This window comes from Carassius carassius, chromosome 11 (genome assembly GCF_963082965.1).
Source record: "Carassius carassius chromosome 11, fCarCar2.1, whole genome shotgun sequence".
Classification (NCBI taxonomy): Eukaryota; Metazoa; Chordata; class Actinopteri; order Cypriniformes; family Cyprinidae; genus Carassius; species Carassius carassius.
In genome coordinates this window covers 30,979,326-31,004,664 of record NC_081765.1, presented here as the reverse complement: position 1 = coordinate 31,004,664, position 25,339 = coordinate 30,979,326, and the positions used below count along the sequence as shown (strand labels likewise).

Here is a 25,339-nt window from a genome sequence, read left to right as displayed (position 1 = left end):
TCTAAACAAACATCCAAATTGTGTGTAAAAAAAATTATTTTGGGAAACCTTTTTGGGGTTAAAAAGCTATATTTGAATCAAAATGCAGCAATCACAATTTCTTTAGCATAAAATCTTTATTATTGCAGTAGTAAAAGACATTGATTATAACATCTGGATGTTGTGAAGTGTTAGCAGATAAATCCTAGTCTTTTCTTGGATTGCTGAATGTCAGAGGTCTCGTTCAGCTCTTTGATGTTTTGAGTGGTGCCGCTCACATAAGTGGGCATCTGAACACCCGACTCATCATGGACTAGATAACTTGGTCTAAGTCCACCAAACACGGGCCCCAGACCCCCTCCGATGCCCTCTCTAGCAGCCTTTAGGAGCGGGTAGGTGATTCTCCCTGTCTTCCCTGCTGTTACAATCACCTGTTCGGCATATTTCTGAAACTGGTTTTCCTCCTCAACGATGAGAGCGGTGTTCTTAGCCACAAACACCTTCTCTTCTTTTTTCGTACGGTGATGCCTTGCACGTTTTTCAGCCTTCACAAAACCAGTGTTGCATTTGAAAGAAATCATAGTTCAATGTATGAAACGTAAACAAGGACCGGTTCACCCAAAGTTAAAAATTGGCTGAAAATGTACTCACCCTCAGGCCATCCAAGAAGTAGATGAGTTCGTTTCTTCATCGAAACAGATTTGGTGAAATTTAGCATTGCATCACTTGCTCACCAATGGATCCTCTGTAGTGAATGGGTGCCGTCAGAATAAGAGTCCAAACAGCTGATAAAAACACCACAATAATTCATTTCCTGATTCAGATGACAGCTTTTTCAGTGGAGATAGCAATATTGTGGATAGAGGACTCAGTTTGAAGTTAAAAACGTCTTAATAATTAAATTAAATTTATGCATTTAGCAGACGCTTTTATCCAAAGCGACTTACAGTGCATTCAGGCTAACAATTTTCACCTATCATGCTCTACCAATTGAGCTACAGGAACACTAATAATAATACTAATAATGAATTTGTTCCTTACAAACATGCAGCTTTTAACTTCACAAGACATTAACTGATGGACTGGAGTGATATGGATTACTTGTAGATTATTGTGATGTTTTTATCAGCTGTTTATCATTCTGACGGCACCCATTCACTTCAGAGTATCCTCTGGTGAGCAAGTGATGCAATGCTACATCTCTCCGAATCTGTTCTGATGAAGAAACAAACTCATCCACATCTTGGATGGCCGGAGGTGGGGGGGGGGGGGGGGGGGTCATTTTCAGCAAACTGTAGAGCTCTACCCACCATTTCTTGTATATAGCTGTCCTGTAGTGTTTTGCCACCTTCTCTCGCTTTTTGAGCTTGAAGTTCTTGCTTTTCCATGAAGATTTTATCCGCTTCCTTCTTTGCATTCAGCATCTCCAGAGCTTTCTGTTTTTCTTCCTCTGCCTTTCGTTCCTGCTCTTTCCTCTAATACAGGGTTAAGAAAATGCTTATTTCAATGTCTTTCAAATTATATACATGTATATAAACAGTTTGATGATCATAAATGCAATATAGTATATATAATATATATATGTATATATATATATCTATATAATTCTGTAGTAAAATCACTGTAATACATGGCCTCTTGTCACTAGTTGCTTTAGTTTAATCAAAAATCTAAATAATCATGCATCTATTACTAGACAAAGCTTTGAAGATGAAGTATTGATGAATTCATCAAGAACAGGTCACTACCATGGACTCTCTGTGTGCAGTGATGGAGTTTAACATGGCTGCATGTTTTTCTTTTTTCTCATGCTGTTCTCGAGCCTGTTTGGCCTCACGTTCAGCGACGGCTTTGGCGATGATCTCTTCCTCATTGCTGACTTGTTGCTGCTTCTGTACTGCTAACTTCTGTATAATAGTCTCTCTGTGTCTCTGGACCTCTCTAAAGCAAAAAGAAATGCAAATCCAAGCCCAGTGCTGAGACAAGGCAATCAGTGAAGAGAATCATTCTTTCTCTTCAGGGTTCCCACACAATGAATTCCCATGACTTTTTCATAGCCTTGTCAGTTATATATGGATAAGCATGTTGTATGAATGTGGAAGTCCAATTTTTTATCAGGTAACAATCTTTTGAATTATGACATTTATTATTAGACTGAGTGTTTAAATGTTCCAGATTGAAGATGGTAAGCAGGACTTTTTTTTTTACTTGACACAAGTATAGTCAGAAAGAGCAGTTTCTAGCTGATTCAGTAGTTAAACTTGCATTTTTTTTTTAATAAATCTGAAATAAAATGACTATTAGACAACCTTAAACTTAAAAAAACTTAAATTAAAAATGGAAGTGTTGCCTTGGCAACTATGTGAAATAAAATAAGCTGAAGTTTAAGCACTAAAATCATTAGGTTATTATATTTAACTTAAACTGAAACTAAAAATAAAACCATTGAACAGATTAAAAATATCAAATAATAAAAACTATACAGACATAAAAAACTACAAATAAGACAAAAACATACAACGAAATTACTAAAACTTTAACTAAAATGAAAAAAAAACATGAAAAATAAAATAAGAACATTACATTACAAATATTAATAAAAAAACTATAATTGTATCTCAATGACACTGAAGCTATAAATACATATAAATATAAATGAAAAAAAGCACAGAAAAAAAGCACAAATCAAAATCCCTAAAATGTTATCTAAAATTAAAATGAACAACTAACAATATCAAAATATATTCAAAATATCAATAAATACTATAACTAATACTAAAATAACAAATAAGTCCACAATGCCTAGAAAATCACAATTTTAAAATAACAAAATGTCTCAAATATTAAAAATGCTGCCAAATGTATTTTAGCTAGTATGTTATCTAGTAGTAGTAGTAGTAGTAGTATACTTTATTGTCCTCGAAAGGAAATTTGTTGTGGATCTAGCCATTAATATATCAAGTTTAGTAAAGTTTTAAAGTATTTAACATAAAGAGTTGGCATACTGTGTACAATTTGAAAAAAAAAAACTTCATATATGTAAAAAAAATGCTCCTAGAGTACATTTCTGACACTAGTTATATACCCGTTTATACCCACAAGAATAATTTACACTGTGTTAGCATGTCATTTACAATACCTAAATATTTCCTCCTGCTTCTCTTTCCTCATTTTGATGACTTTCTCTTTATGTTTGGCGAGCTGTTTGCGTTTCTCCTCCTCTTCCTTGTGCCTCTGAGCCTCTGCTGCTTTCATCAGCTCTCTGTTGGTCAAATATTCCTGATGGAGCACAGAACAACGGATTTCAAAACAGCATCTGATTCACTCTATCTGTAAATGTTGTTCAACAGTCGCCTCACCTGATAAGCCTTCATCACGCTTCCCTTCTCTTCCAGTTTCTTGCGCTCGTTCATGGACTGTTCCCACAGATGAAGATCTCGAAGTCGCTCAATTTCTTCAGCCTCACGTTTGGCCTCCTGCCTCTCCTGCTCTTTCTTCATTTCATGATCTTTTATCCTAAAAGAGCAGGAAAAATCAGGTCCTTTTTACTACATCATAACTGCCCGATGCACTGAAGCACTTTAATATCTCCTTACTGTTGTTTCAAGCTCTCAGCAGTGGCCAGCTGGTCTTTTTTCCTCTGTATGGCTTTCTTTTGCTCCTGCTGGAGGGCCTGTTCTTCTCTGTAAGAAATTTCAGCCACGATATCTCTGTCTATGTCCTTGCTGGCATTTTGCTTCATGCGTTTTAACTCAAGCTGAGCCTCTCTTTCCTTCAGAACCTCTGCAAGCAACAGAGCGCTCTATAAAAAACAAAAGGATAGTTTCTACGAACATTTCACAACAGAAAAAGTGTGATCAAATAATGAGAGACACACACATGGAAGCCTTTCACTCTGTCGGTCTGGTAATATTGCTGGGTTTTTGCTTTCTCGATGGCTTCCTTTCGGATCTGGGCCTGGTATTTTGCTTCTTCTAAGTCAACTTGTTTCCGCTCCTCTTCTTCTAATGCCTCTCGAAATTTTTTCGCCTCTAGTTTTTTTTGTCGTTGTCCCTGTAAGGGAAAAAAAATATTGATTTGTTTTTCTCCATGGCAGACATTTGGCAAAAGTCAAATGCACAGCTTATATTAACCAAGCATTTATATCAAGCTTTTTTTCTCTTTCTTTTTTAACTTTTTTATTTTTTATTAAGAAAACCCAAAAATATTACATCAAGACAGCATTCAAACTATACAGTCAGCTTATTCAACATTATAATTATATACATAGACAAAATTAAAAGTGGATGGAGAGAAGTACAGAAAAAAGATTAAAATAAAACATCATACAAATATCGGCACTGGCTCCAAAGAATGAATATTGACCTTCCAAACAAGTGTTATTTTTGTATTATGAGATTATGAGTACTATAGTTTTCATTAATATATATATATATATATATATATATATATATATATATATATATATATATATATATATATATATTCTGTTTTCATTTTAATTTAAGTCAAAGATTTAGTCATTTTGTTGTGTTTTTGTAATTTTTTGATTATTTGTTTTTTATATATGCAGTTTTTATTAATTTATCACAGTTTTAATTTTAGTTATTTTAGTACATCAAGCATATCGTACTACATTAAAACGGGGAACATTGCCTTGGCAACTAGCCAAAATTTATATATATATATATATATATATATATATATATATATATATATATATATATATATATATATATATATATATATATAATTTCTTATTTCAGTTAACATTTATTTTATTTAAAGTAACAGATTTTTTTAAATGGTATTAATTTCAGTTTAAATATTAGTTAACATTAATAACCCTGTTCTAGACACAAAAACTGCCAAAATATTATCATAAATTATTTTCTCAACTAAATCAAACCAAATCACATGATTCTTTTTTCTTAATGAAGACTCATTGATATTAATCAAAACTTTTCCTCCTTAAAAGGTTTTAGGTCGTTAAAAAATATGATTTTACTCATATTTGGGGTTTTTCAAGCAAAAATCATAAATATTCTGTTTTCAATTTAATTTAAGTCAAAGATTTAGTCATTTTGTTGTGTTTTTGTAATTTTTAGAAGAATTTGTTTTTCTATATGCATATTATATTATATTTAATTTATTACAGTTTTAATTTCAGTTATTTTAGTACATCAAGTACATCGTACTAAATCAAAATGGGAAACATTGCCTTTGCATCTAGCCAAAAATGATATATATATAATAACTCTGTTCTAAACACAAAAACAGCCATATCAATACGTAAAAAAAGTATCACAGGGGTATTATAATAAAATATTACATGCAAAAATTATAATAAATAATATTCTTACATACAAAATATGACTCATTGATATTTATCAAAATAAGGCTCATTGATATTTATCAAAACTTTGCCTCCTTAAAAGTTTCTAGATCGTTAAAAATTATGATATTTACGCATATTTTGGGTTTTTCAATCAAAAATTTCTCACTATACAAGTAAGTTATAAAAACTCAAAGTGCTCACAGCGATGGTGTTGGCCCAGTGTTTGACGAGCTCTTTAGAGCGCATGTGCAGCAGCTCGCGCTCTTCGGCCGCTGCGGTCACACTCCTGCTGCGCTGATTCACTCCGTTCACACGGTCCTGCAGGCGCTGCCAGTCCGATTGGGATAAAATTACTACTTGACGAAGATCTGCTTCGGGTTTCTCCACCTCCGAGCTCACAGCTGTGTGCATTCGACAACATATTTCCAAGTGATTATAAACTGTAATTCATATAACGTTACTGTCTTCAGTTATCTCGGTGCACTGGTTAGTTAGATCGGTCAGTAACGTTAGAGTTCATTCTCACCTTGTTTACTCGAGCCTTTCCTCCGCCCGTACTGAACGACACCTGTCCTTACTGACGCGGTTGACATTTTACCTGCTGTTTTATTTCCTCTCACATTCGTTGATTGATCTTGAAGTTCGTTGAGATGTTTATGTTTTTTTTATTTATTTCCCCATACATCGGCAGACTTGGCTGACGTTGGCAACATGATCGTACTCGCTACACTGTGTTGCTCGGCAACCAATCCAACTTTTGTTACACTGTTCCTCGGCAACCCGGCTAGTAGGCGACGTCATGCGAAGCCTTAAAGAGCCAGCCACCTCGAAAATAAACCACGCCTCCTTCAGTTTCACATTGGAACAGCATTTTTGATTATTTCAATTGGGAAATGAATGATGCATGCAGCAAAAGTTTTTTCTTACAAGTAAACGAAAATATATCTATTTTCAATTACTCCATAATATTTTCCCTGTCAAAACTTTCTGTAGAAAAAATTGGGGTCTGATTTAGACACAAAATGCTTCTTTTGTCAGAATGACACTGGACATTTGTTTTGGTCATGAAGTTATACTTCGTTAGTTTGTTTCTCTCAAAAAGAGTACTATCTTACAAGACTTTTCAATGAATCCCAAATTTACACTTTTTTTTAAGCAGATCCCAATGCCTATTTTGTAATAAACCCAATTCTGTTCTTAGATACTATTCACAAATGTATTTTTTTTGTGTGTAGTATTTTTAACAAGAGATACACACACACACACACACACACACATATATATATATATATATATCTTTACAATTTCAGTTTCACTTAACAAGAAATCACTCAGAACTAGTACAGTTTGCACAGCCTACAAGTTTTCTACTCTATGTAATGTGTAGTTTTGTTATTTAATTCCTTCTTCTTTTTTTCTTTTTCTTTATTATTTATTATGTTTCTATTTTGAAATTTGGTACTTGTTTGTTTTATTTCTTTCTCTTTATTGCTGTTATTTGTAATTATTGTGTTCTAATTTTGTTGCAATACAGTGTAAACTTAATGTTCAGAAAAAAAGAAAAAAAATTCCAGAAAAGAAAATAGTTTTGTCCTCAAAGATTCTGTATTCACAAGAAAAAAGAAAAAAAAAGAAAATCGGTTGTCTTCTTTGTCTTCCACTTTTTCTGTAGAATGTAACTCTATAATTTCATCCCTTACACATATAAGCAACAAAAAAGCATTTTTTTATGCTTTTTGAGGACTTATATATGATTAAACCTTAGAATTATTAGGCTTATAATAATGTTTAATATAAAAAGAATATAGAAAATGAACTGAGCAGATTAAGCAGTTGATTCTGAAAATAAATATTATACATATAATTTCATTTAATATAGATAGATAGATAGATAGATCTATATTAGTATAATATATCTAAATATACTATATTAGATAGTATATTTTCACAAAAGGAACTTTTATTAAAGTTCGAATATTAAGGTCTTTTCATTAAAATGTAAAATATATAGTGCTGTCAAATGATTAATCGCATCCAAAATAAAAGTGTGTGTGTGTGTGTGTGTGTGTGTATATATATATATATATATATATATATATATATATATATATATATATATATTGTTTCCTCTTAGAGTTTGTAAATTAAGACTGTTCAATGAAATAAATAAATAAAACAGGAGAAACTTCTGGAGAGGCGCGTGAAGGGCGGAGTTTCTGAGAGGAGCTCTTTGAAAGAGCGCCACGGAACATCAGTCAGTCATTTGAGGAGAGTCGAGTCACTGGATCAACACTAATGGCTGCGGTATCAGTCAAACGCGTTTTAATCAGTGAAAGTGTCGATCCATGCTGCAAAACTATTCTACAGGAGAATGGCATTGAAGTGACGGAGAAGCAGCAGATGACTAAAGAAGAGTTGATTGCAGAGATTCAGGTAACGTTAAGTGATACTTTAACTGATTGACTCTCAAAATCAGAAGCAACTTCACCGGAATATTAAGTGCGTTGATTTGAATCGTCGCCAGCGAAAGTATGGCGTTCTTCAAAGCAGCAAAATCAAATCGGTGTGCTTGATAAAATAACAGCATGTGTGAATGTGTGACTGTCACCCCTCCTCCTCTTCACAATCTGATGCAACAGTAGCCTGTATCTGCACCATATGAATTATCCCAGTCAATTCCTAATACAGGGCTTAAAAGTATTCCGGCACCGTGCCGGATCTCCGGCGTGTGGCCGTGAGGAAAAAAAAAATATATATATTTGAGAGCCTGCGCATGCAGTTTAATATTTTCGAGCCTATTTATTTCTTATACCAATCATATGAGAGGAACGCAGCTTTAACTAACGTTACAAGCCTATCAGAAGCAGAGAAGGGCGTGAAGGATGATTGACGCCCATACGGCAATGTCACGTTAGCGTTGTCGGAGAAAACAAAAATGGAGCGCAAGTTTATGAAGACTGGGGATGATGTCCTAGACTCCTAGCAATAGATAAAGGACTCAAAAATAAATGGCGCTTTTTGGCAGTTGGTGCAAGAAACTGAGAGAGCCCGGGGCTTGTTTCTGCATGATTTGCTCGAGGAATTACTGAATGCCAGCAGCGGTAAGAAAGTGCTTGCTCGTTATGATTTATGTCGCGTTCCAGGCAACACGTTACCCGTGTTTTTCCAACCTTAAACCTGTGAAAGTGCACTGGAACGGCAGTCAAACCCGTGACTTCCCACCCGTGAACAGTGTTGCCAGATTGGACGGACGATTTCCAGCCCAAAAGCTCACAAAAACCCGCCCACTCCAACAAAAAACCGCCCAAAACTTTAACTAACAAAATAATGTGATACAACATGTCAGTCAGAGGTGTTAACAGCCATTTTAACTCCTTAAAACTAAATAATAGCCTAAATAATACCGTTAAATTTCCCATGGATCAAATGGTGGCAAATACATTAAAGACAATTACCGAATATGATTAAAATAGGTCATGCAAGCAGTCACCGTCAAAACATTTGATTGATTTACAATTGATTTACCGATACCCTCGAAAAAACATATGCATCATTTTCAATGTCAACAGCATAAGTGTCCAATATAAGTGATAGGAAAAAGCAACGTAATTAGGTATTTCACACTTGTTTATGCACACATATAACAGTCAAAACTTTGTTGTCATTCATTGATAAATACTGTATGAAAATTAACAACAACAATGATAATCGCCATCCGAATCCATGAGTTTATCACTGAGGTGGTATGTAAATTTATTTTCACAGCGGTCCACATGAGAAACAATACCGCCCTAATAGGGGCTTTAGTCTTTTGTGAAGTTCATATTGTAGAACATTACATTTGCACAGTCAAAACTAAGAAGATATACCAATCTGTACTGTTTAAAAGATAAAAGACAAGATCGTTTAGATATAGATTAGATATAAATAGATTATGTTATAAATTAAATAATTTAACTGTGCTCTATTTTAGGAGTTGCAGTAATATTAGAGTCTTGGTGTCATCTTTCCCTCAACAGGTGTAATTCACGTTTTGAGTGTAACACTCTCCCACTCTTTACCATGTAACATATATTTAGGCATTATGATCACTCATACAGTTCTTACATTTAAAATTAGATCCGTTATTGCTCATGTGTCATCACGTGTGTCTGTAGATCACTAGTGATTGGCTAAAAGTACGGCCGCGAAGTCCACATCAGCATCAGCACCTCTGCACTGCAGTTTATAACAACGTGATGACTGTTCGGATGCAGTATATGCACACTTGAGCTTGTTTGTTAGCCACTTAGCCCATACAATTTATATTTTTGCAAACCGCCAAACTGACCCCAAACCAGCCCAAATTTTGTCCACCCGCCCAAGACAATTTTCACCCGCACAATCAAATTCAAAACCGCCCAAGTGGGGGGGAAGCCGCCCAATCTGGCAACACTGCCCGTGAACTTGTACTAGAACTAGATCGATGTACTCCGAGTTCTGACGTCACACAGCACGCGAAACAACAGCCAGTGTTTATGCAAGTGTTACACGTTAAAAAATAGATTTTAGGACAATGTAACGTTGCAATAAAATTAATAATCTAGCTAAATTTCCTTGCGCTCAGAAAGTTTGGCGTGACTTGCCTGGAACGGTACAAAGTCGTTAGTCGTGGTTTGAAATAGTGACTTGCGAGCTAAAACCTGCCTGGAAAGCAACACCAGACTCCGGTCATAGAGCCGCTGCCCGTGCACTTTAAACTTACCACGACGTTGCCGGGAGTAGAGACCTGCGCGGGAGGGATTTTTAAGTTTCGTCCCGCTCCCGCCCGCAAAATCCGTAGCCTATAGCCTATACAGTAGTTTTTCTTTTTTTTTTTTTAATAAATTGCATATTCTGCCTGCTACTCTTATTTTTTTCACTTGCTCCCCTGTTGAATATAAATTTAAAAAGAAACGGAAAATAAACAAATGTTTCGTTTTATTTGCGTTTAATTAAAAGTACTATGAACATGAACAAGGAACTTAGAATATATACAGTAAAAAAAAGTAAGAAATGTAAATAAAAATATATATATACCTATAATAATTAGGCTATAGGCCTATAGCCTAATAAATTATATAATAATAATAAACCTGGATTTATTTCAGTTTCAAAGGAAAAGTAGCTTATAGGTACTGAGCAATTCATTCAAACATTTAACAAAAAATATCCTTATTCCTCAATAACAAAATAGACCAATTTTAAATATTAAGCTAAATAAATAAATAAAAATAAACTGAATTGACTAAAAAAACTGTACGACTACTTAATGTGCCCATGCAGGAATATCATGTCGTTCTCTATTGAGAGCTTCAGTTTAAGTGAGTGAAGTGACATTCAGCCAAGTATGGTGACCCATACTCAGAATTTGTGCTCTGCATTTAACCCATCCGAAGTGCACACACACAGAGCAGTGAACACACACACACACTGTGAGCACACACCCAGAGCAGTGGGCAGCCATTTAAAATGCAAAGTCTATTTAATTTTATTATAAACCAAGGTCTATTTGTTTCTAGTTCTTTTATTTTGTTTTGTTATTTTGTCTTTTTTTTTGTCCCGCAAATAATTTTATTTTCCCGCACACAATAATATCTTGCCGCCCGTGTCCGCATTCACCCATCAAATATTGTCCCGCGCCGCACTCGGTGGCGCTGGGTCCCACGGTACTCCCACGGGAGTGCAGGTCTCTAGCCGGGAGCAACTATTAGCTGACACACCGTTTTCTATGACTGACCATGTCTGCGATTAAAAAATATGTGTGTGCACATTTATAGCAGAAAATGATTTGTCATTCAGAATTTCGCAGCAACTGTTTACCCTGTGTAGAAAACTGGCAGAAGACAAAAAAAAGCATTCACTAGCCTGTTGGTTTCAAATCAACATGCGAGTTACATCCCAGAAAAAAAAGTGATAATAGCCTTGATTTCACTTCTAATCTTCAGTTTAGCAGTTCAGTTCTTTAGCACTTTGAGCACTTAATTATTTAAGCACTTTAAGCACTTGTTATTGTTTAGAAGAAAACACTTTATTTGACATAGTACTTTTAAATAAATGGTGCCAAACATAATCATTGAAGAGATTCATGTCTATATCAGTCTGTTTACCATTTTCTAAGCACTTTAAGCTCTTGCTACTGTATTTTTGTTTGTTACTGTATTATTGACTATCGTCAATATATGAATTAAGTCTGTCTGTGGAGTTTCTCTCTCCCCCCCAAAAAAAAAGTTCAGGCTCAGGATTTTTTTCCACTTTAACCCCTGTTACTAATAACTATATTAGACCGCAAGTATAACATCAGTTTATATATTCGAGGTATGTTCTTTTCCCCTGTTGCATTGTGCTTAATGCACGTGTTTTGCTCTGTGCATGTGTTTTTAGTTTGTGCATTGGTTGGGTTTTAAAATATGTATTTGCTTGGTTATTATAAAATGCATAAATTGTTTTTCTTTGTGGATTAATAAAAACACAACAACAATGCTGAATGCATGTTGTCTTGTCACTATTGTCATTTCACATGTTGTCCTGCCTAGAAAGATTTGAGAAAAACTTAAACCCTGTTTTACATGCTAATTCTGTTTACTTATCCTTTCCCCAAGAATTATGATGGTTTAGTCGTCCGTTCAGCAACCAAAGTTACCTCTGATGTCATCAATGCTGGAAGTAACTTGAAGATCATTGGACGCGCCGGAACAGGAGTTGACAACGTGGACGTGGATGCAGCAACCAAGAGAGGCATTATTGTCATGAAGTAATGCAGCATGTTGAGTCTTGCTCTGACCTCTATTCTGTTTGTTTTCAATGCTTAAGCATGTTGATCTAGTCGTGCAATCTTCTTTCTTCTTTTCTTAAAGTAATAGTTTACTCGAGAATGAAATTGTCATCATTTATTGCCTCTTATGTCATGATTTCTAAAGAAACACATCTTAGGAGATGTTAAAGGAATAGTTCACCAACAAATTAATATTTTCTGGAAATGAACTCCTCGCTCCGGCCATCCAGACATCAGAACAAATTTGGAGAAATTTAGCATCACTTGCTCACCAATGGATCATCAATGGATCATCTGCAGTGAATGGGTCCCGTCAGAGTCCAAACAGCTGATTAAAACGTCACAATAATCCACACCACTCCAGTCCTTCAGCTAACATCTTGTGAAGTGTAAAGTTGTTTGTTTGTTTGTTCAACTTCTTGTCCTCATTGACTTACTTTTTTCCATATTATGGAAGTCAGTGGGGACCAGGTTACCGGTTTGAAATAATTTGAGGATGAGTAAATATTGACAGATTTTTCAATAACTATTCCATTAATGATGGATTTAAAAAAATTTTTTTTTACAAAAACAGTTTTTCACTTCACGATGTTAACTGATGAGTGTAAACTGGAGTGATGTGGATAATTGTGATGGTTTTTATCAGCTGTTTAGACTGATTCTGACGGCACCCATTCACTGCAGAGCATCCATTGATGAGCAAGTGATGCTAAATTTTTCAAAATCTGTTCTGATGAATAAACAAACTCCGCTACATCCTGGATTTCCTGTGGATCAGTTCATTTCAATTTACTATTCCTTCAGGTAGAATGGCCAGGAATTATTTTCCTAAATGTTTTATTTGTTTATTCATTTTTTCATAATTAAAATTTTCAGCACTCCGAGTGGAAACACAATCAGTGCTGCTGAGCTCACCTGTGCTCTTTTGATGAGCTTGTCAAGGTAAACTGGCAAAATGAACATTTAATAAAGTACTTCTTTGTTGTTTTAAGGGTTTTGGTTTTTAATGTTTTATGAAACATGTCTGAACTTTCAGAAGTTTAAAGTCTCTGATGTATGACTCTAGGTCTGAAATTGGGTAGAAAATTATAAAAATGTAAAAAAAAACAAAACAAAAAAAACATAAATGATACAAAAAAACCATGGCATAATTCTATAAAATATTTTAATTTTTTTTATTATATATATATATATATATATATATATATATATATATTATTATTATTTACGTTTTTTTCTGTGTTTCTTAGACATATTCCACAAGCTGTTATGTCAATGAAGGATGGAAAATGGGATCGTAAAAAGGTATGTGCACTTCTTGTTCTCTGTGTGGCTGTTGGCATTGTTTAAAGGGCATTGCGTTATGGGATAGAGTACTGCATGCACCATCCTTTCATATATTGCACATTTTTGGCAATAAACAGAAAATATGTGCACCATACACATAGTTTAGAAATTGTCAGAGTTGTGATTTCATAGTCATACTTTCCCGTCTGTTAAGTCAGACATCACTAATCGATTGCGATCACTAAATGGGTTGCTCCACATTTTTGTGTTAGATGGCTGAGTGCTTCGCTAATGATTTTGTAGTTCATGGGCGCAGAGCTGTATGGAAAAGTTCTTGGGATTGTAGGGCTTGGAAGAATTGGCAAAGAGGTGGCATCGAGAATGCAGTCCTTCGGTATGAGGGTAAGATCATTGTGTCCTAAAAACTGTCCTGACTTTAAAAATGCAAATGATATTAAAACTTAAAAAAAAAAAAATTATTATTGCATCTCTGATAGACCATTGGTTACGACCCCATCACCCCTCTGGAGGTTTCTGCGAGCTGGGGTGTGGAGCAGATGTCTCTGGAGGAGCTGTGGCCACAGTGTGATTATATCACAGTCCACACTCCACTCACGTCCTCCACAACAGGTACACACACACACACAAAACATTCTGCTAGTTTGCTGCACAATTCAGTTAAAACAATTGATTATTTTGAGAAATATTGTGATAAATCTCATATAAAGTGCCAAGACTTTAAGTCTAAATTCCTGAGCAGTGATATTCTAGTATCATTGATAAACTCAGTGATGGAAGAAACAAAGCTTTTCAAATCTTTAAATCAACTGAACCAAGACGCCTCCTGCTGGTCAAACGTGCATGAAAACACCTTTTACAAACCAAGTGCTTGTTTTACTGAAAGTGTTATCTATTAAATGCAATTAACAAAACATGCAATACCATTAAATATAAAGTGTCTGTTTAAATAGGTGACATTTTTATAAATTTGTAGGGCCGGTTTTATGGAAAGCTTGGTAAATTAGGCCAATAATAGACTATTACCTACATATTATACAAAAGTGTCATTTAAAAATATCTACAAAATCTTCGAAACACGATTCGCAAAGCTTTCAAAGCTTCACAAAGCAGTGTTTCAAAAGCGCCCATCACTAGTTTTGTTTAATATCTCAAATTCATTTTCAAATAAAAGTTTTATTCTTAATATTTGAAACTTTTATTTTAGTTAAAAAAAAAAAAATGTAATTTTGAATTGTCACATTTTATTAGTTTTTTTTAAAACATGTATATACAGTTGACAACTAGCTGAAATAAAATTGTAAATATTTTATTTTGTTTTATTTATATATTTTATTTAATTTAACGTTATTTATTAATTAATAACGTGTTATTTAAAATTTTCGTTAACTATAATAACACTGGTTTTGAGGTACATGTATCTAATCTAGTGTAATCTTAAAATGAATTTTAAAATCTTGTATTTGATGATGATGATAATAATAATAATAATATAATTTTTTATTTAAATAATGATTACAATCATTTATATTTTTAATAACAACCGCAACAACATTTATTATTATTATTATTATTATTATTATTATTAATAAATGCAGTTTAATAATTGCTCTACTAGGCTATATTGAGGATTTATTTAATTTAGCTTGAATTGCCCCACTGTAAAATCAAACTTTTGCTGATGTGCTACACAGGTCTCCTTAATGACGCTTCCTTTGCTAAGTGTAAGAAAGGTGTGAAGGTGGTGAACTGTGCTCGCGGTGGCATCATTGATGAAGCCGCCCTCCTCCGGGCTCTGGAGTCGGGACAGTGTGGAGGAGCGGGGCTGGATGTGTTTGTGGAGGTCAGAGCTTGTTGATCACTTCGACTGACAATGCTTTTAGCTTCTTGCCACTGCTCATTGGCATTGCATGCAAACATATTTAAAATAATACTGAAATTGTCTTTTTCTGCGGGTTCAGGAGCCTCCAAAGGATCAGCTGCTGGTGAAGCATCCCAATGTGATCAGCTGTCCTCATCTGGGTGCCAGCACTAAAGAAGCTCAGGCCCGCTGTGGGAGAGATATCGCCCTGCAGATTGTGGACATGGCCACGGGAAAAGCATTAGTTGGAGCCGTGAGTCATGCTTCGTTTTACAGCATTACTTTTTATGAAGGAGCAATATTCTCCCCCCTGAAAATCTTTCAGGGACATTTTATTTGTGAGAGGATATTTTTTTCCTAATCACATAAAATCATAAATTATGCTCGTTTGTCAAATACCGGTAGTTAAATTATCACTCAAGTAGCTGTTTCACAGAAATCGCTGTAAATAATGCATATGTATATTCATTTAGGCTAAGTCTTTTAATTTGTAGAACGAAACATGGAAACAAATCTTCAAGTAATTTTCACCACAGATACAGTATTTCTATTTAAATCCAAAACTGCTTTTCTAAAAACCCAAAGAAAATTCCAGAAACAGATTCCCACAGTCAGGGAAAGTCTGGAATTATCAGGATTTTTATTTCTTTTTGGTGACACATGCCGGACTTCTCCAATCATTTAGTCTGCTTTAACTCCACCCCTTTCCTGCAGTCGGCTGCAAGGTCACATTTACATCCTCCTCCATTCATTGAACAACTGATACATAAAACCTAGTCCCTGCCCTACATCCTTTTCTTTTTCAGTATTATGTATCACTCAGACGTATGGCACAATACAGAATGAAAGACCACAACTTTAAGTCCTTGTTTTCATCCCCAGGTGAACGCTCAAGTGTTGGTCAGTGCTTTCTCTCCTGACTCTCATCAGTGGATTCAGCTGGGAGAGTCCATGGGCAGAGTGTTGAAGGCCTGCACTGCTTCTAAAGACCCCTACAGTCAGGTCCACATCACAGCACTTGGTAAGATGAGTTATTCACCAAAAGTGTTCAAATTGTTGTCATTCACTCACTTATTCAATAAGTGCTTAAACAAATGACAAGACATCAATCCTGTTGCTGGGACAGTATGTACATTTTCTTTTACTAACTGCTGGGACAAATAATTTCCACATGATGCAGGACAGTATACACAAGACTTACATGTTTACTCATGCATAAACCCTCCCAGATGTACATATCAGGGCTCATTGGATTGTAATAGTCCTACTCTACTGAAAAATGTTGTATTCTGTTGACGCCATCTTGTGGCAAGATCATGCATTTGTATGCATTTAGCATTAATTTTGATTATATAATATATTAACAATAATATATATGTATTTATTTATTTTTTGCTGTTCAGGGGAGTCCTTGAAGAAGTCCTCAGGGTTTTTGAGCTCAGCAGCTGTAGTTGGTTTGCTCACTGAAGGTCCTCAGAAAGGCCCTAACTTGGTGAATGCACTGCCTCTAGCTGCAGAGACCGGAATTACAGTAAGACTTCTTTACAGTTAGTTTCATCTTTTTTTTAACTATTCCGTATTTTAAGTTAAAGCACATCATCTAGGTGTTTTATTTTCCCAGCAGTGCTCTGATCTGTCCCTGTGTCACAAACCACCAGGTGCAGATGGATCATAAAGACTCAAATGAGCGGGAGGTGTGTGTGGTGGAGGTCTGTATGAATGGTAGAAGCTATACGACTGTTGGCTCGGTGCAGGCCGGGGTTCCTGTGCTGCTGGAGCTGAACAGAAGTGTGTTTCGACAGCCTGTTCCTCTCACTGGACACCTGCTGTTCTTCAAAGGAGCCAATTCCACTGAACTCCTGCCGTCTGTGACCGGTAAAGACTGATTCACATTCTGCACAAATAACCGTAAAGGGAAAGAACTTCTGTGATGAATTTCAGCTGATGAAAACCTAATATTATTTGGGAGTTTAAAAGTGATTTCCAGCTCAGCTCTAAAATATTGGCCAGAAATTGCTCATTTGAGTGACATTTCTTAAAAAAAAACAACAACAAAAAAAAAAAAAACCTTTCAACAACTATTCACAAACGACTGAAAGTCATGGAAATGTATTTTTCAAAAGGCACAGAAACATATTTTTTGATCCGGGTAATTTTATTAACAGTTAATGTGTTTTTACATATACTTAAATATTTTTACATTTCATTTAAATTACATTTTATATACATTTATAGAAATTAAATTATAGAAATTAAAATGTAAACCGCGTGCAAGGTTCGTTTTTCCTTATTTTTACTTCCATAAATGTGCTGCAAATTTGCAAAAAAAAACTATAAAGCGCTAAAGACTAAAACAAAACTAAGAATATAGTATGAGAATATATCAAAGAATATTATAAAAGTGCTTTCATATAATGCTTTCAGAAAATGCTTCATGCTTTCATTTGTGACCCTGGAGCACAAAACCAGTCTTAAGTCGCTGGGGTAAATTTTTAGCAATAGTCAAAAATACATTGTATGGGTCAAAATTATCTATTTTTTTTTTCTTTTATGCCAAAACTCATTGGGATATTAAGATCATGTTCCGTGAAGATATTTTGTAAAAGTCCTACCGTAAATATATTTAAACTTAATTTTTTATTAATAATATGCATTGCTAAGAACTTGTTTTTTACTGATTTTCTCAGTATTATGATTTATTTTATTTTTTGCACCTTCAGATTCCAGATTTTGCAAATACTGTCCTATTCTAACAAATCATACACCAATGGAAAGCTTATTTATTCAGCTTCCTTTTGATGTATAAATCTCAGTTTTGAAAAATTGATACTGATTTTGTGATCCAGGGTCACACATGGTTTGAGAGTGGCATGTGGGTGAATGATGACTGATGCTTTCCGGTCTTTCTCAGGGGTTTTGGCAGCAGCAGGTGTGGAGCTGCAGTCCTTCAGTGCCTCTACTGCCAGCAGTGGTGAGCAGTGGTATTGCATGGGCATATCTTCACTGCTGGGGGACATCGGGGCCCTGAAGCCCTTGGCGAAAGAGGCTGCACAGCTCACGGTCTGAATATCTGTCATTGATGCTGATGGGAAACACTAAACATTCCAGAAGCTTAAGCTCTAGTCTGATTGAATTTCATTGCTCACTGTTACTCACATTGTTCATAACGCTATAGTTCCTAAATCAACAGTGTGGAAAAATAGTCCTATTTTTACTTTTTGTTGTTAGTGTTTACTAAAACCACTGTATTTCAGATGAAAGTGTTTGATTAAAATAACAATAAGTGCTTTGCAGTGGAGTTTGTCTCTTTTCATCATACTAAAAGTTTGCCATTGGAACCTTTGTATAAAAACGACAAATAGCTGAGGCCAATGTCCTGCTAAACAGTATAGAAATTTACTAAACGCTAACAGATGTTTGGAAAGTTTAGGATCAGTAAGATTTGTATACATTTTTTAAGATGTATTTTTTGCTCAACAAGGCTGCATTTATTTGATCAGAAATACAGGGAAAAAAACATTGATAGTGAAATGTTATTACAATTTAAAATGATAGTTTTCTATTTTAATATACTTTAAATTATAATGTATTGCTGTGATGTAAATCTGAATTTTCAGCATCATTACTCCAGTCTTCAGTGTCACATGATCCTTCAGAAATCATTCTTATAGGCTATGCTGATTTATTATCAATATTGGAAATACAGTACTGTTTGTGGACTGTATATTATTTGCCCTTTTCTTTTTTCTCCCCCTTTTTTTAAAAGAAATTAATGTTTTTATTTAGCATGGATGTTAAATTGATAAAAAGAGATAATAAAGACTTGTTACTTGTTTAATATTGTTAGAAAAGATTTATACAGTATTTTAAATAAACAAACTATTCATCAAATAATCCTGAACAAAGTATCACCGCTTTCAATAAATGAAGCTGCAAAACCTGCTTCAGCATATTAGAATGATTTCTGAAGGATCATGTGACACTGAAGGATCGCAGTAATGGCTGAAAAATTAGCTTTGCATCATAGAAATAAATTACATTTTAAAATATATTAAAATAGAAAACAATCATTTTAAATGGTAATAATATTTTACAATATGACTTTTTCTTCTGTAGTGTTGGTCAAATAAATGTAGCCACGATGAACAGAAAAAACTTCTGTAAAACCATTAATAATCTTACTGATCCCAAACTTTTAAACAGCAGTGTATATATACATATATATGCCAAAAAATATATTTTAGCTCCTTTTTGTTCCCAAAACGTGCGTGTGTGTATTTAAAAGAATTCTTGGTCCTTTTCCCACATACTTTCTGCTTGGATACTTCTGCTTATATAAACATATGACAAAAGTCTGTATTACATCCACTTTCAAAACACTTTAGTTACACTAGACCTTGTCCACAAGCATAAATGCATCATTCCCAACAACCTTTCCATATCATTAAAATACTGTCCATGTGAGGTTCCCTGAATGTTTCAGAAAGTCTCATCTGATAAGATCTCACGGTGCATGTATTATTATTTTTTAGCATTTATTTCCTTTGATGATCCAAGATCGTTCCAGGGAACCAAACACTGTCAGCAAACATGAATATATTTATTGATCTCAAAATTGCAGAATGCATTCAATTTACAAACTTGAATTACAAACATTTATCAATTTGAAATCACTTCAAAGAAATGCACTCAACCTCAATCAAACGCGAACATCGACTGACCTCCTCACACTGTTTTCATGGTAACCGTGAGTTATTTCTGTCCCTTTAATGTTACCCTGTGGACTTAATGGCAACTGAACACTAATAATTCACCGTCTCTAAGCTATAAACAAACGCTTTTGCGTTCAGTCAACGGTGAAGCGTGTAGAAATGGATTAATTCTTGGTGTTCGGCAGTACTTGGGTCCTTGGTACTGTTTCCCTCAGGCAAGCGTTATTATGCAACGGCTTTAATCCTTATTAGGATTATGCACCACTGGCATGACAACTAAAACGTGAAACTAGTGTTATGTCTCATTTGATAGAAAAATCGGAATTTCAGCTTTTTAATAATGTATTTATGAAGACGGGATGCTGAAGTAGTGGTTCGGTCACATGGCTGTGTTGGATCAGTAGTGGCGGCTGACAGCAGCGAGGCTCCTGCTTTAATACACAGATACCAAAATAGGAGCGCGACATTCTCCAGAGGCTGACGCTAAATACAGGGGCCACATGTCTGATCTGTCCGAGCACGAGCCGCACTGTTGGGGATAAAACCTCTACAGCGAAGAAAGGACGAGCTTTGTCACTCCGTCATCATACGGGTAAGGTAAGCTTGTTTTTTTACATAGGGGCTAGTTGTCACAGCCGCTATAACTGTAACTGGAGTTAAAATGCATTGTTTCTTTACATCATTCGCGGTGCTTTTGTCGATTGGTTGCAATAACCTAGTTCAAAACAGGGTTATTATTATGGAAATACGTTATTAAATATAAACAAATACTTATTTAATTTCAGTTCGTTGCAAAGGCAATTCTCATTTTCACTTTATATAGCCTGCTAATATAACTAAAACTAAGATAAAAAGCACACACTATATATATATATATATATGTATGTGTGTGTAAATATTTGCCTTTATATTTTATATATATATATATATAGGCAAATATTTACCAAAACTTTAACAAATATTAAAATTAAAATGGAAAATTAAAAAAAGCTAATTCAAAGAATTAAAAACTTTTGATAGTATTTCAGTGATGCTAAATAACACTGGCCTAAATTAGGATTTTTTTTTTTGTGAATTTTGTGCTCAAAGTAAATTTATTTTTGTGAAACTTGTTAGGTAAACAAGTGATAGAAAAACTAAATTATATATATATATATATATATGCTATGCAAAACATTTTTTTTCATATTTTGTATGGTACCATTTACATTTTTTCTTTTTGTTTTTGGGGGGGGGGGGGGGGGTTGTATAAAATTGTTTTACTGTTTACATTTTGCTTAAAGCATGTTTAATGCCCAGTGTGACAACTTGCCCCATATAATATGACAACATAATAGTCAACATTTCTGAAGATATAAAAGCAAGTGTCAGTCTATACAGAAAGTTACTTTCAAAAATAATATTCAGAAATATTAACTGGAATAAACATGATAAAAATGAATCTAAATCTAAAATATGATTTTGTTCTTAACTGCATTAGTTCTGGCTTTGTTGTGTTTGTCCCTAGAAATGTTTTATTAATATGAATTTATTGAATTTCTACAACTTCAATGAATTTTTCTTGATGATAATTTAGTAATAAGTTAGATTAAGTTAGATTAGCTAATTTTGTTAGGACACTTCAAAACTCACTTTGAAAATCTTCTCTTTCCAGTTGCAATGTCAGGAAAAGCTCAAAGCGGTTACTCCTACGAGTTCTGTGATGCCTCTCACTCCTCTGAGGTGTTGGAAGCTCTTCATGAGTTTCACAGCAGTGGTCTGTTCACAGACGTCACCCTGCAGTCTTCATCCGGAGAGCTGTTCCACTGCCACAAGGCTGTCCTATCAGCCCGCAGCTCTTATTTCAGGGTAATGTTCACCTTAGACATGAGAGAACGTTTGAACAACACCATCACCCTGCCTTGCATAAACGGAGAGATTCTGGGTGCTTTGGTGAGCTACGTCTACACTTCAAAGATCAGCATTACCCAGAACAACGTCCAAAGTCTTCTGGAAGCCGCAGACCTGCTGCAGTTCAACTCGCTCAAGAAAGCCTCCGAGAGCTTCATGATTCGTCTGCTGGACGTCGATAACTGCCTCGGGATGCACTCGTTCGCCGAGGTTCACGTGTGCTCTGATCTGCAGCACGAGGCTTTGAGGCTCATACGGAGTCGCTTTGAAGAGCTCACACTTCAGGAGGAGTTCCTAGAGGTGGATTTCCAAAAGCTCATGGGGATTTTAGAAACAGAGAACCTTAATGTGTGGAAAGAAGTGACTTTATTGGATGCGGCGGTCAAATGGGTCGCCCATGACACGGCTCCTCGAATAAACCACCTTCAAGAGCTTCTCAAATGCATCCATTTGGAAGTGGATGATGCTTGCATCAAAGCGGCTTTGGATCTACGCAAATGTTGCTCTGAAAGCAAATTGCGATCTCTGATTCGTACCTCCTTAAAGCAGAGCAAAGGTTTCTCACAGTGCTGCAAAAAACTAACGTGTAGCTTGTATGTTATTGGTGGATATTACTGGCATCCGTTGTGTGAAGTACACATGTGGGACCCTGTTTCCAACAAATGGGTTCAGGGCAAAGACATGTCTGATTTTGAAAGAGAGAGTTATAGCGTGGCACTTCAAGGCCCTGATATCTATGTGACCGGAGGGTACAGGACACAGACTGTGGATGCTTTAGACAGCGTGTGGATTTATAACACAGACTTGGATGAATGGACAGAAGGACGTCCCATGATCACAGCCAGATACTACCACTGCTCGGTGGCTTTACGTGGATGCATATACGTTATTGGTGGATATACGGCAGGAGCTCCTACTCCAGAAACTGAATTCTATGATCCTTTGAAGAGGAGATGGTTTCCTGTAGCTGATATGATACAAGGTATGAGAAGTTCAGTTTATTTGCACATTTATCTATTGGATTGGTTGCCTGAATGAGGAGTTCTTAGTTATTTCTTTTTAGAGACCATAGTGCTGGAAGTATTTTTCCCTATTTTTTTTTCTTGGCGGGGGGTATCAAAAAAAAATACTTCAGTTAAAAGGCATTTAACAAATCTACCAGATCCATGTTGAATGACAACATCACAACATTTCATTTTAAGCATTTAAATGTTGTCTTGTCATTTGCAATGATTGATTTGTTAAGTAATAAAAAAACCATGATAAAACATTATTATTAAAAAAAATTAGTTAAAAGTCTGAAACAGCATTTTAAATGCATGGAGAAATATTCATACAGATATATAAACTACTGAGGTCAGTAATATTTTTAATTATATACCTACAAATTTATAGAAGATATTTTTTTTGGCCATTTCGCCCAGCCCTACTGAAAATGTATCTTTGCATCACAGGAATAAATTACTTTTTAAAATATATATTCAAATAGAAAGCTGTTATTTAAAATTGTATTCCTTTTTCAAAATATTGTTTTTACTGCATCGAATGAATGTCGCCGTGGTGGGCATAATGAGTGAAGTGACATTCAGCCAAGTATGGTGACCCATACTCAGAATTTGTGCTCTGCATTTAACCCATCTGAAATGCACACACACAGAGCAGTGAACACACACACACACTGTGAGCACACACCCGGAGCAGTGGGCAGCCATTTGTGCTGCGGCGCCCGGGGAGCAGTTGGGGGTTCGATGCCTTGCTCAAGGGCACCTAAGTCGTGGTATTGAGGGTGGAGAGAGAACTGTACATGCACTCCCCCCACCCACAATTCCTGCCGGCCCGGGACTCGAACTCACAACCTTTCAATTGGGAGTCCGACTCTCTAACCATTAGGCCACGACTTCCCCTAATAGACTTTTTTCATAAAATTTAAATCTAATGCGTAGTGCAGTTCTTCACTCGGATTTTAGCTTTTTTTAAATTAAAAAAAAAAAATCATACACATTAAAACTTTTAAATATTGTAGATCTAATATGCCTGTTGATGGCAGTTCAGCGTCTTTCTGTTTTGACTTTAAAGGCGTGGGAAATGCAACCGCTTGTGTGGTGAATGACAGAGTCTATGTAACCGGAGGACATTATGGGTACAGAGGAACCTGCACTTACGAGAAGATTCAGACTTACCGGCCAGATATCAATGAGTGGAGCATCACAACCATATGTCCACATCCTGGTGAACCACCTACATTTTGTATAAGATAAGCTAAATAGTTTAGATCTCTAGGCTATAACCACCACAGGTTGTTTTCTGACTTGTGAGCCCAGCTGGTTACTCTCAAAATTTTAACATTCTTCACTATCTCTTATGATTTGAAAAGCTCATCAGAACTCTTTACTTTCAGAGTATGGCCTCTGCTCGGTCTCCTTGAACAATAAGCTTTATCTGGTCGGCGGTCAGACCACCATCACAGACTGTTACGATCCTGAAAGAGATGAATGGAGACAGATGTGTGCGATGAAGGAGAGAAGGATGGAGTGCGGCTCGGCTGTTATAAACGGGTGCATCTATGTAGCAGGTGGGTATTCATACTCTAAAGGGACATATCTGCAGAGTATAGAGAGGTATGACCCTGAGATCGATTGCTGGGAGATAGTGGGAAACCTCCCATCAGCTGCACGCTCGCACGGCTGTGTTTGTGTGTTCAGTGTGTGAAATTACAGCACAGTCACTATCCAGTGGGGTCTAACTGTCTGAGACTAATTTCATTGAAACATAGAAATGAAGTGTTAGAGCAAAGTGAATAGTAAAGTGAATAGGCAATACTTTAGGAACTAATTCAGGGTTCCTGTCAATCCTCCATTTCAAAATTCCATACTTTTCCAGTATGGATTTCTGTGGGTTTTCCATACTATTCCAAACATTTCAGTGGATTTTTTTCATATTTTTCCAGACCACATTTAACACCTGATAAATGTATTTAAAATCCAGCTGTTGACCATATTTGATATTATCTTGCCAAATAATTGCAGGAATTGTAGCCATGTACAAACACTAAACCCAGACAGGTTCAAAGCACAGCATTTCATTAAAACCAGAATGATAAAATACAGGATTACGTTAGACATGGTTTCACTGACTTTAAACTTTATTTTGCGTTTGTTAAATTCATATTCTAAACTAAAAAACAAAAACAAAATAGTGATATCGTCACTAGTCACTGATTACATTATTAAATGTAAAAATAACACTGCCACCTATTACATGAGAAATGTATCTGAAAATATTATTTTCTAAATTAAATTAAAATTTAATTTAATTTATGCATTTAGCAGATGCTTTTATCCAAAGCGACTTACAGTGCATTCAGGCTATCAATTTTTACCTATCATGTGTTCCCGGGGAATCGAACCCCCAACCTTGCGCTTGCTTGCTAACACAATGCTCTACCACTTGAGCTACAGGGA

General features: G+C 35.4%; 3 protein-coding genes across 3 annotated transcripts; 2 read left to right on the top strand and 1 right to left on the bottom strand.

Moving 5' to 3' along the window:
• Positions 1 to 81: 81 nt before the first annotated feature.
• On the bottom strand, positions 82 to 6,052 carry cfap210 (cilia and flagella associated protein 210). Its single transcript, XM_059562519.1, has 9 exons — positions 5,844 to 6,052; positions 5,519 to 5,718; positions 3,859 to 4,032; positions 3,576 to 3,781; positions 3,339 to 3,495; positions 3,119 to 3,258; positions 1,728 to 1,920; positions 1,290 to 1,454; positions 82 to 524 (listed from the first exon to the last, which is right to left on the bottom strand). Exons 1-9 carry the CDS (start codon positions 5,908 to 5,910, stop codon positions 171 to 173), a joined length of 1,656 nt encoding a protein of 551 aa, XP_059418502.1. The 5' UTR covers positions 5,911 to 6,052; the 3' UTR covers positions 82 to 170.
• Positions 6,053 to 7,548: 1,496 nt separating this feature from the next.
• Positions 7,549 to 18,559, top strand: phgdh (phosphoglycerate dehydrogenase). The gene is made up of 12 exons (XM_059562514.1): positions 7,549 to 7,750; positions 11,938 to 12,089; positions 12,987 to 13,052; positions 13,361 to 13,415; positions 13,701 to 13,799; positions 13,895 to 14,027; positions 15,110 to 15,258; positions 15,377 to 15,529; positions 16,159 to 16,297; positions 16,680 to 16,807; positions 16,935 to 17,151; positions 18,188 to 18,559. Exons 1-12 carry the CDS (start codon positions 7,613 to 7,615, stop codon positions 18,340 to 18,342), a joined length of 1,584 nt encoding a protein of 527 aa, XP_059418497.1. The 5' UTR covers positions 7,549 to 7,612; the 3' UTR covers positions 18,343 to 18,559.
• Positions 18,560 to 19,953: 1,394 nt separating this feature from the next.
• Positions 19,954 to 24,927, top strand: klhl23 (kelch-like family member 23). The gene is made up of 4 exons (XM_059562513.1): positions 19,954 to 20,585; positions 21,643 to 22,860; positions 23,955 to 24,107; positions 24,277 to 24,927. The coding sequence occupies exons 2-4, from the start codon at positions 21,648 to 21,650 to the stop codon at positions 24,585 to 24,587; spliced, it is 1,677 nt and encodes a 558-aa protein (XP_059418496.1). The 5' UTR covers positions 19,954 to 20,585; positions 21,643 to 21,647; the 3' UTR covers positions 24,588 to 24,927.
• Positions 24,928 to 25,339: the final 412 nt, after the last annotated feature.

Coding starts and splice junctions, on each gene's coding strand:
- cfap210 (XM_059562519.1), bottom strand. CDS start 5,910: ATGTCAACCGCGTCAGTAAGGACAGGTGTCGTTCAGTACGGGCGGAGG. Junction 5,719..5,843: donor GAAAGGCTCGAGTAAACAAG/GTGAGAATGAAC, acceptor GAATGCACACAG/CTGTGAGCTCGGAGGTGGAG. Junction 3,782..3,858: donor ACAGAGTGAAAGGCTTCCAT/GTGTGTGTCTCT, acceptor TGTTTTTTATAG/AGCGCTCTGTTGCTTGCAGA.
- phgdh (XM_059562514.1), top strand. CDS start 7,613: ATGGCTGCGGTATCAGTCAAACGCGTTTTAATCAGTGAAAGTGTCGAT. Junction 13,800..13,894: donor TGCAGTCCTTCGGTATGAGG/GTAAGATCATTG, acceptor CATCTCTGATAG/ACCATTGGTTACGACCCCAT. Junction 16,808..16,934: donor CTGCAGAGACCGGAATTACA/GTAAGACTTCTT, acceptor ACAAACCACCAG/GTGCAGATGGATCATAAAGA.
- klhl23 (XM_059562513.1), top strand. CDS start 21,648: ATGTCAGGAAAAGCTCAAAGCGGTTACTCCTACGAGTTCTGTGATGCC. Junction 22,861..23,954: donor TGTAGCTGATATGATACAAG/GTATGAGAAGTT, acceptor TTGACTTTAAAG/GCGTGGGAAATGCAACCGCT. Junction 24,108..24,276: donor AACCATATGTCCACATCCTG/GTGAACCACCTA, acceptor CTTTACTTTCAG/AGTATGGCCTCTGCTCGGTC.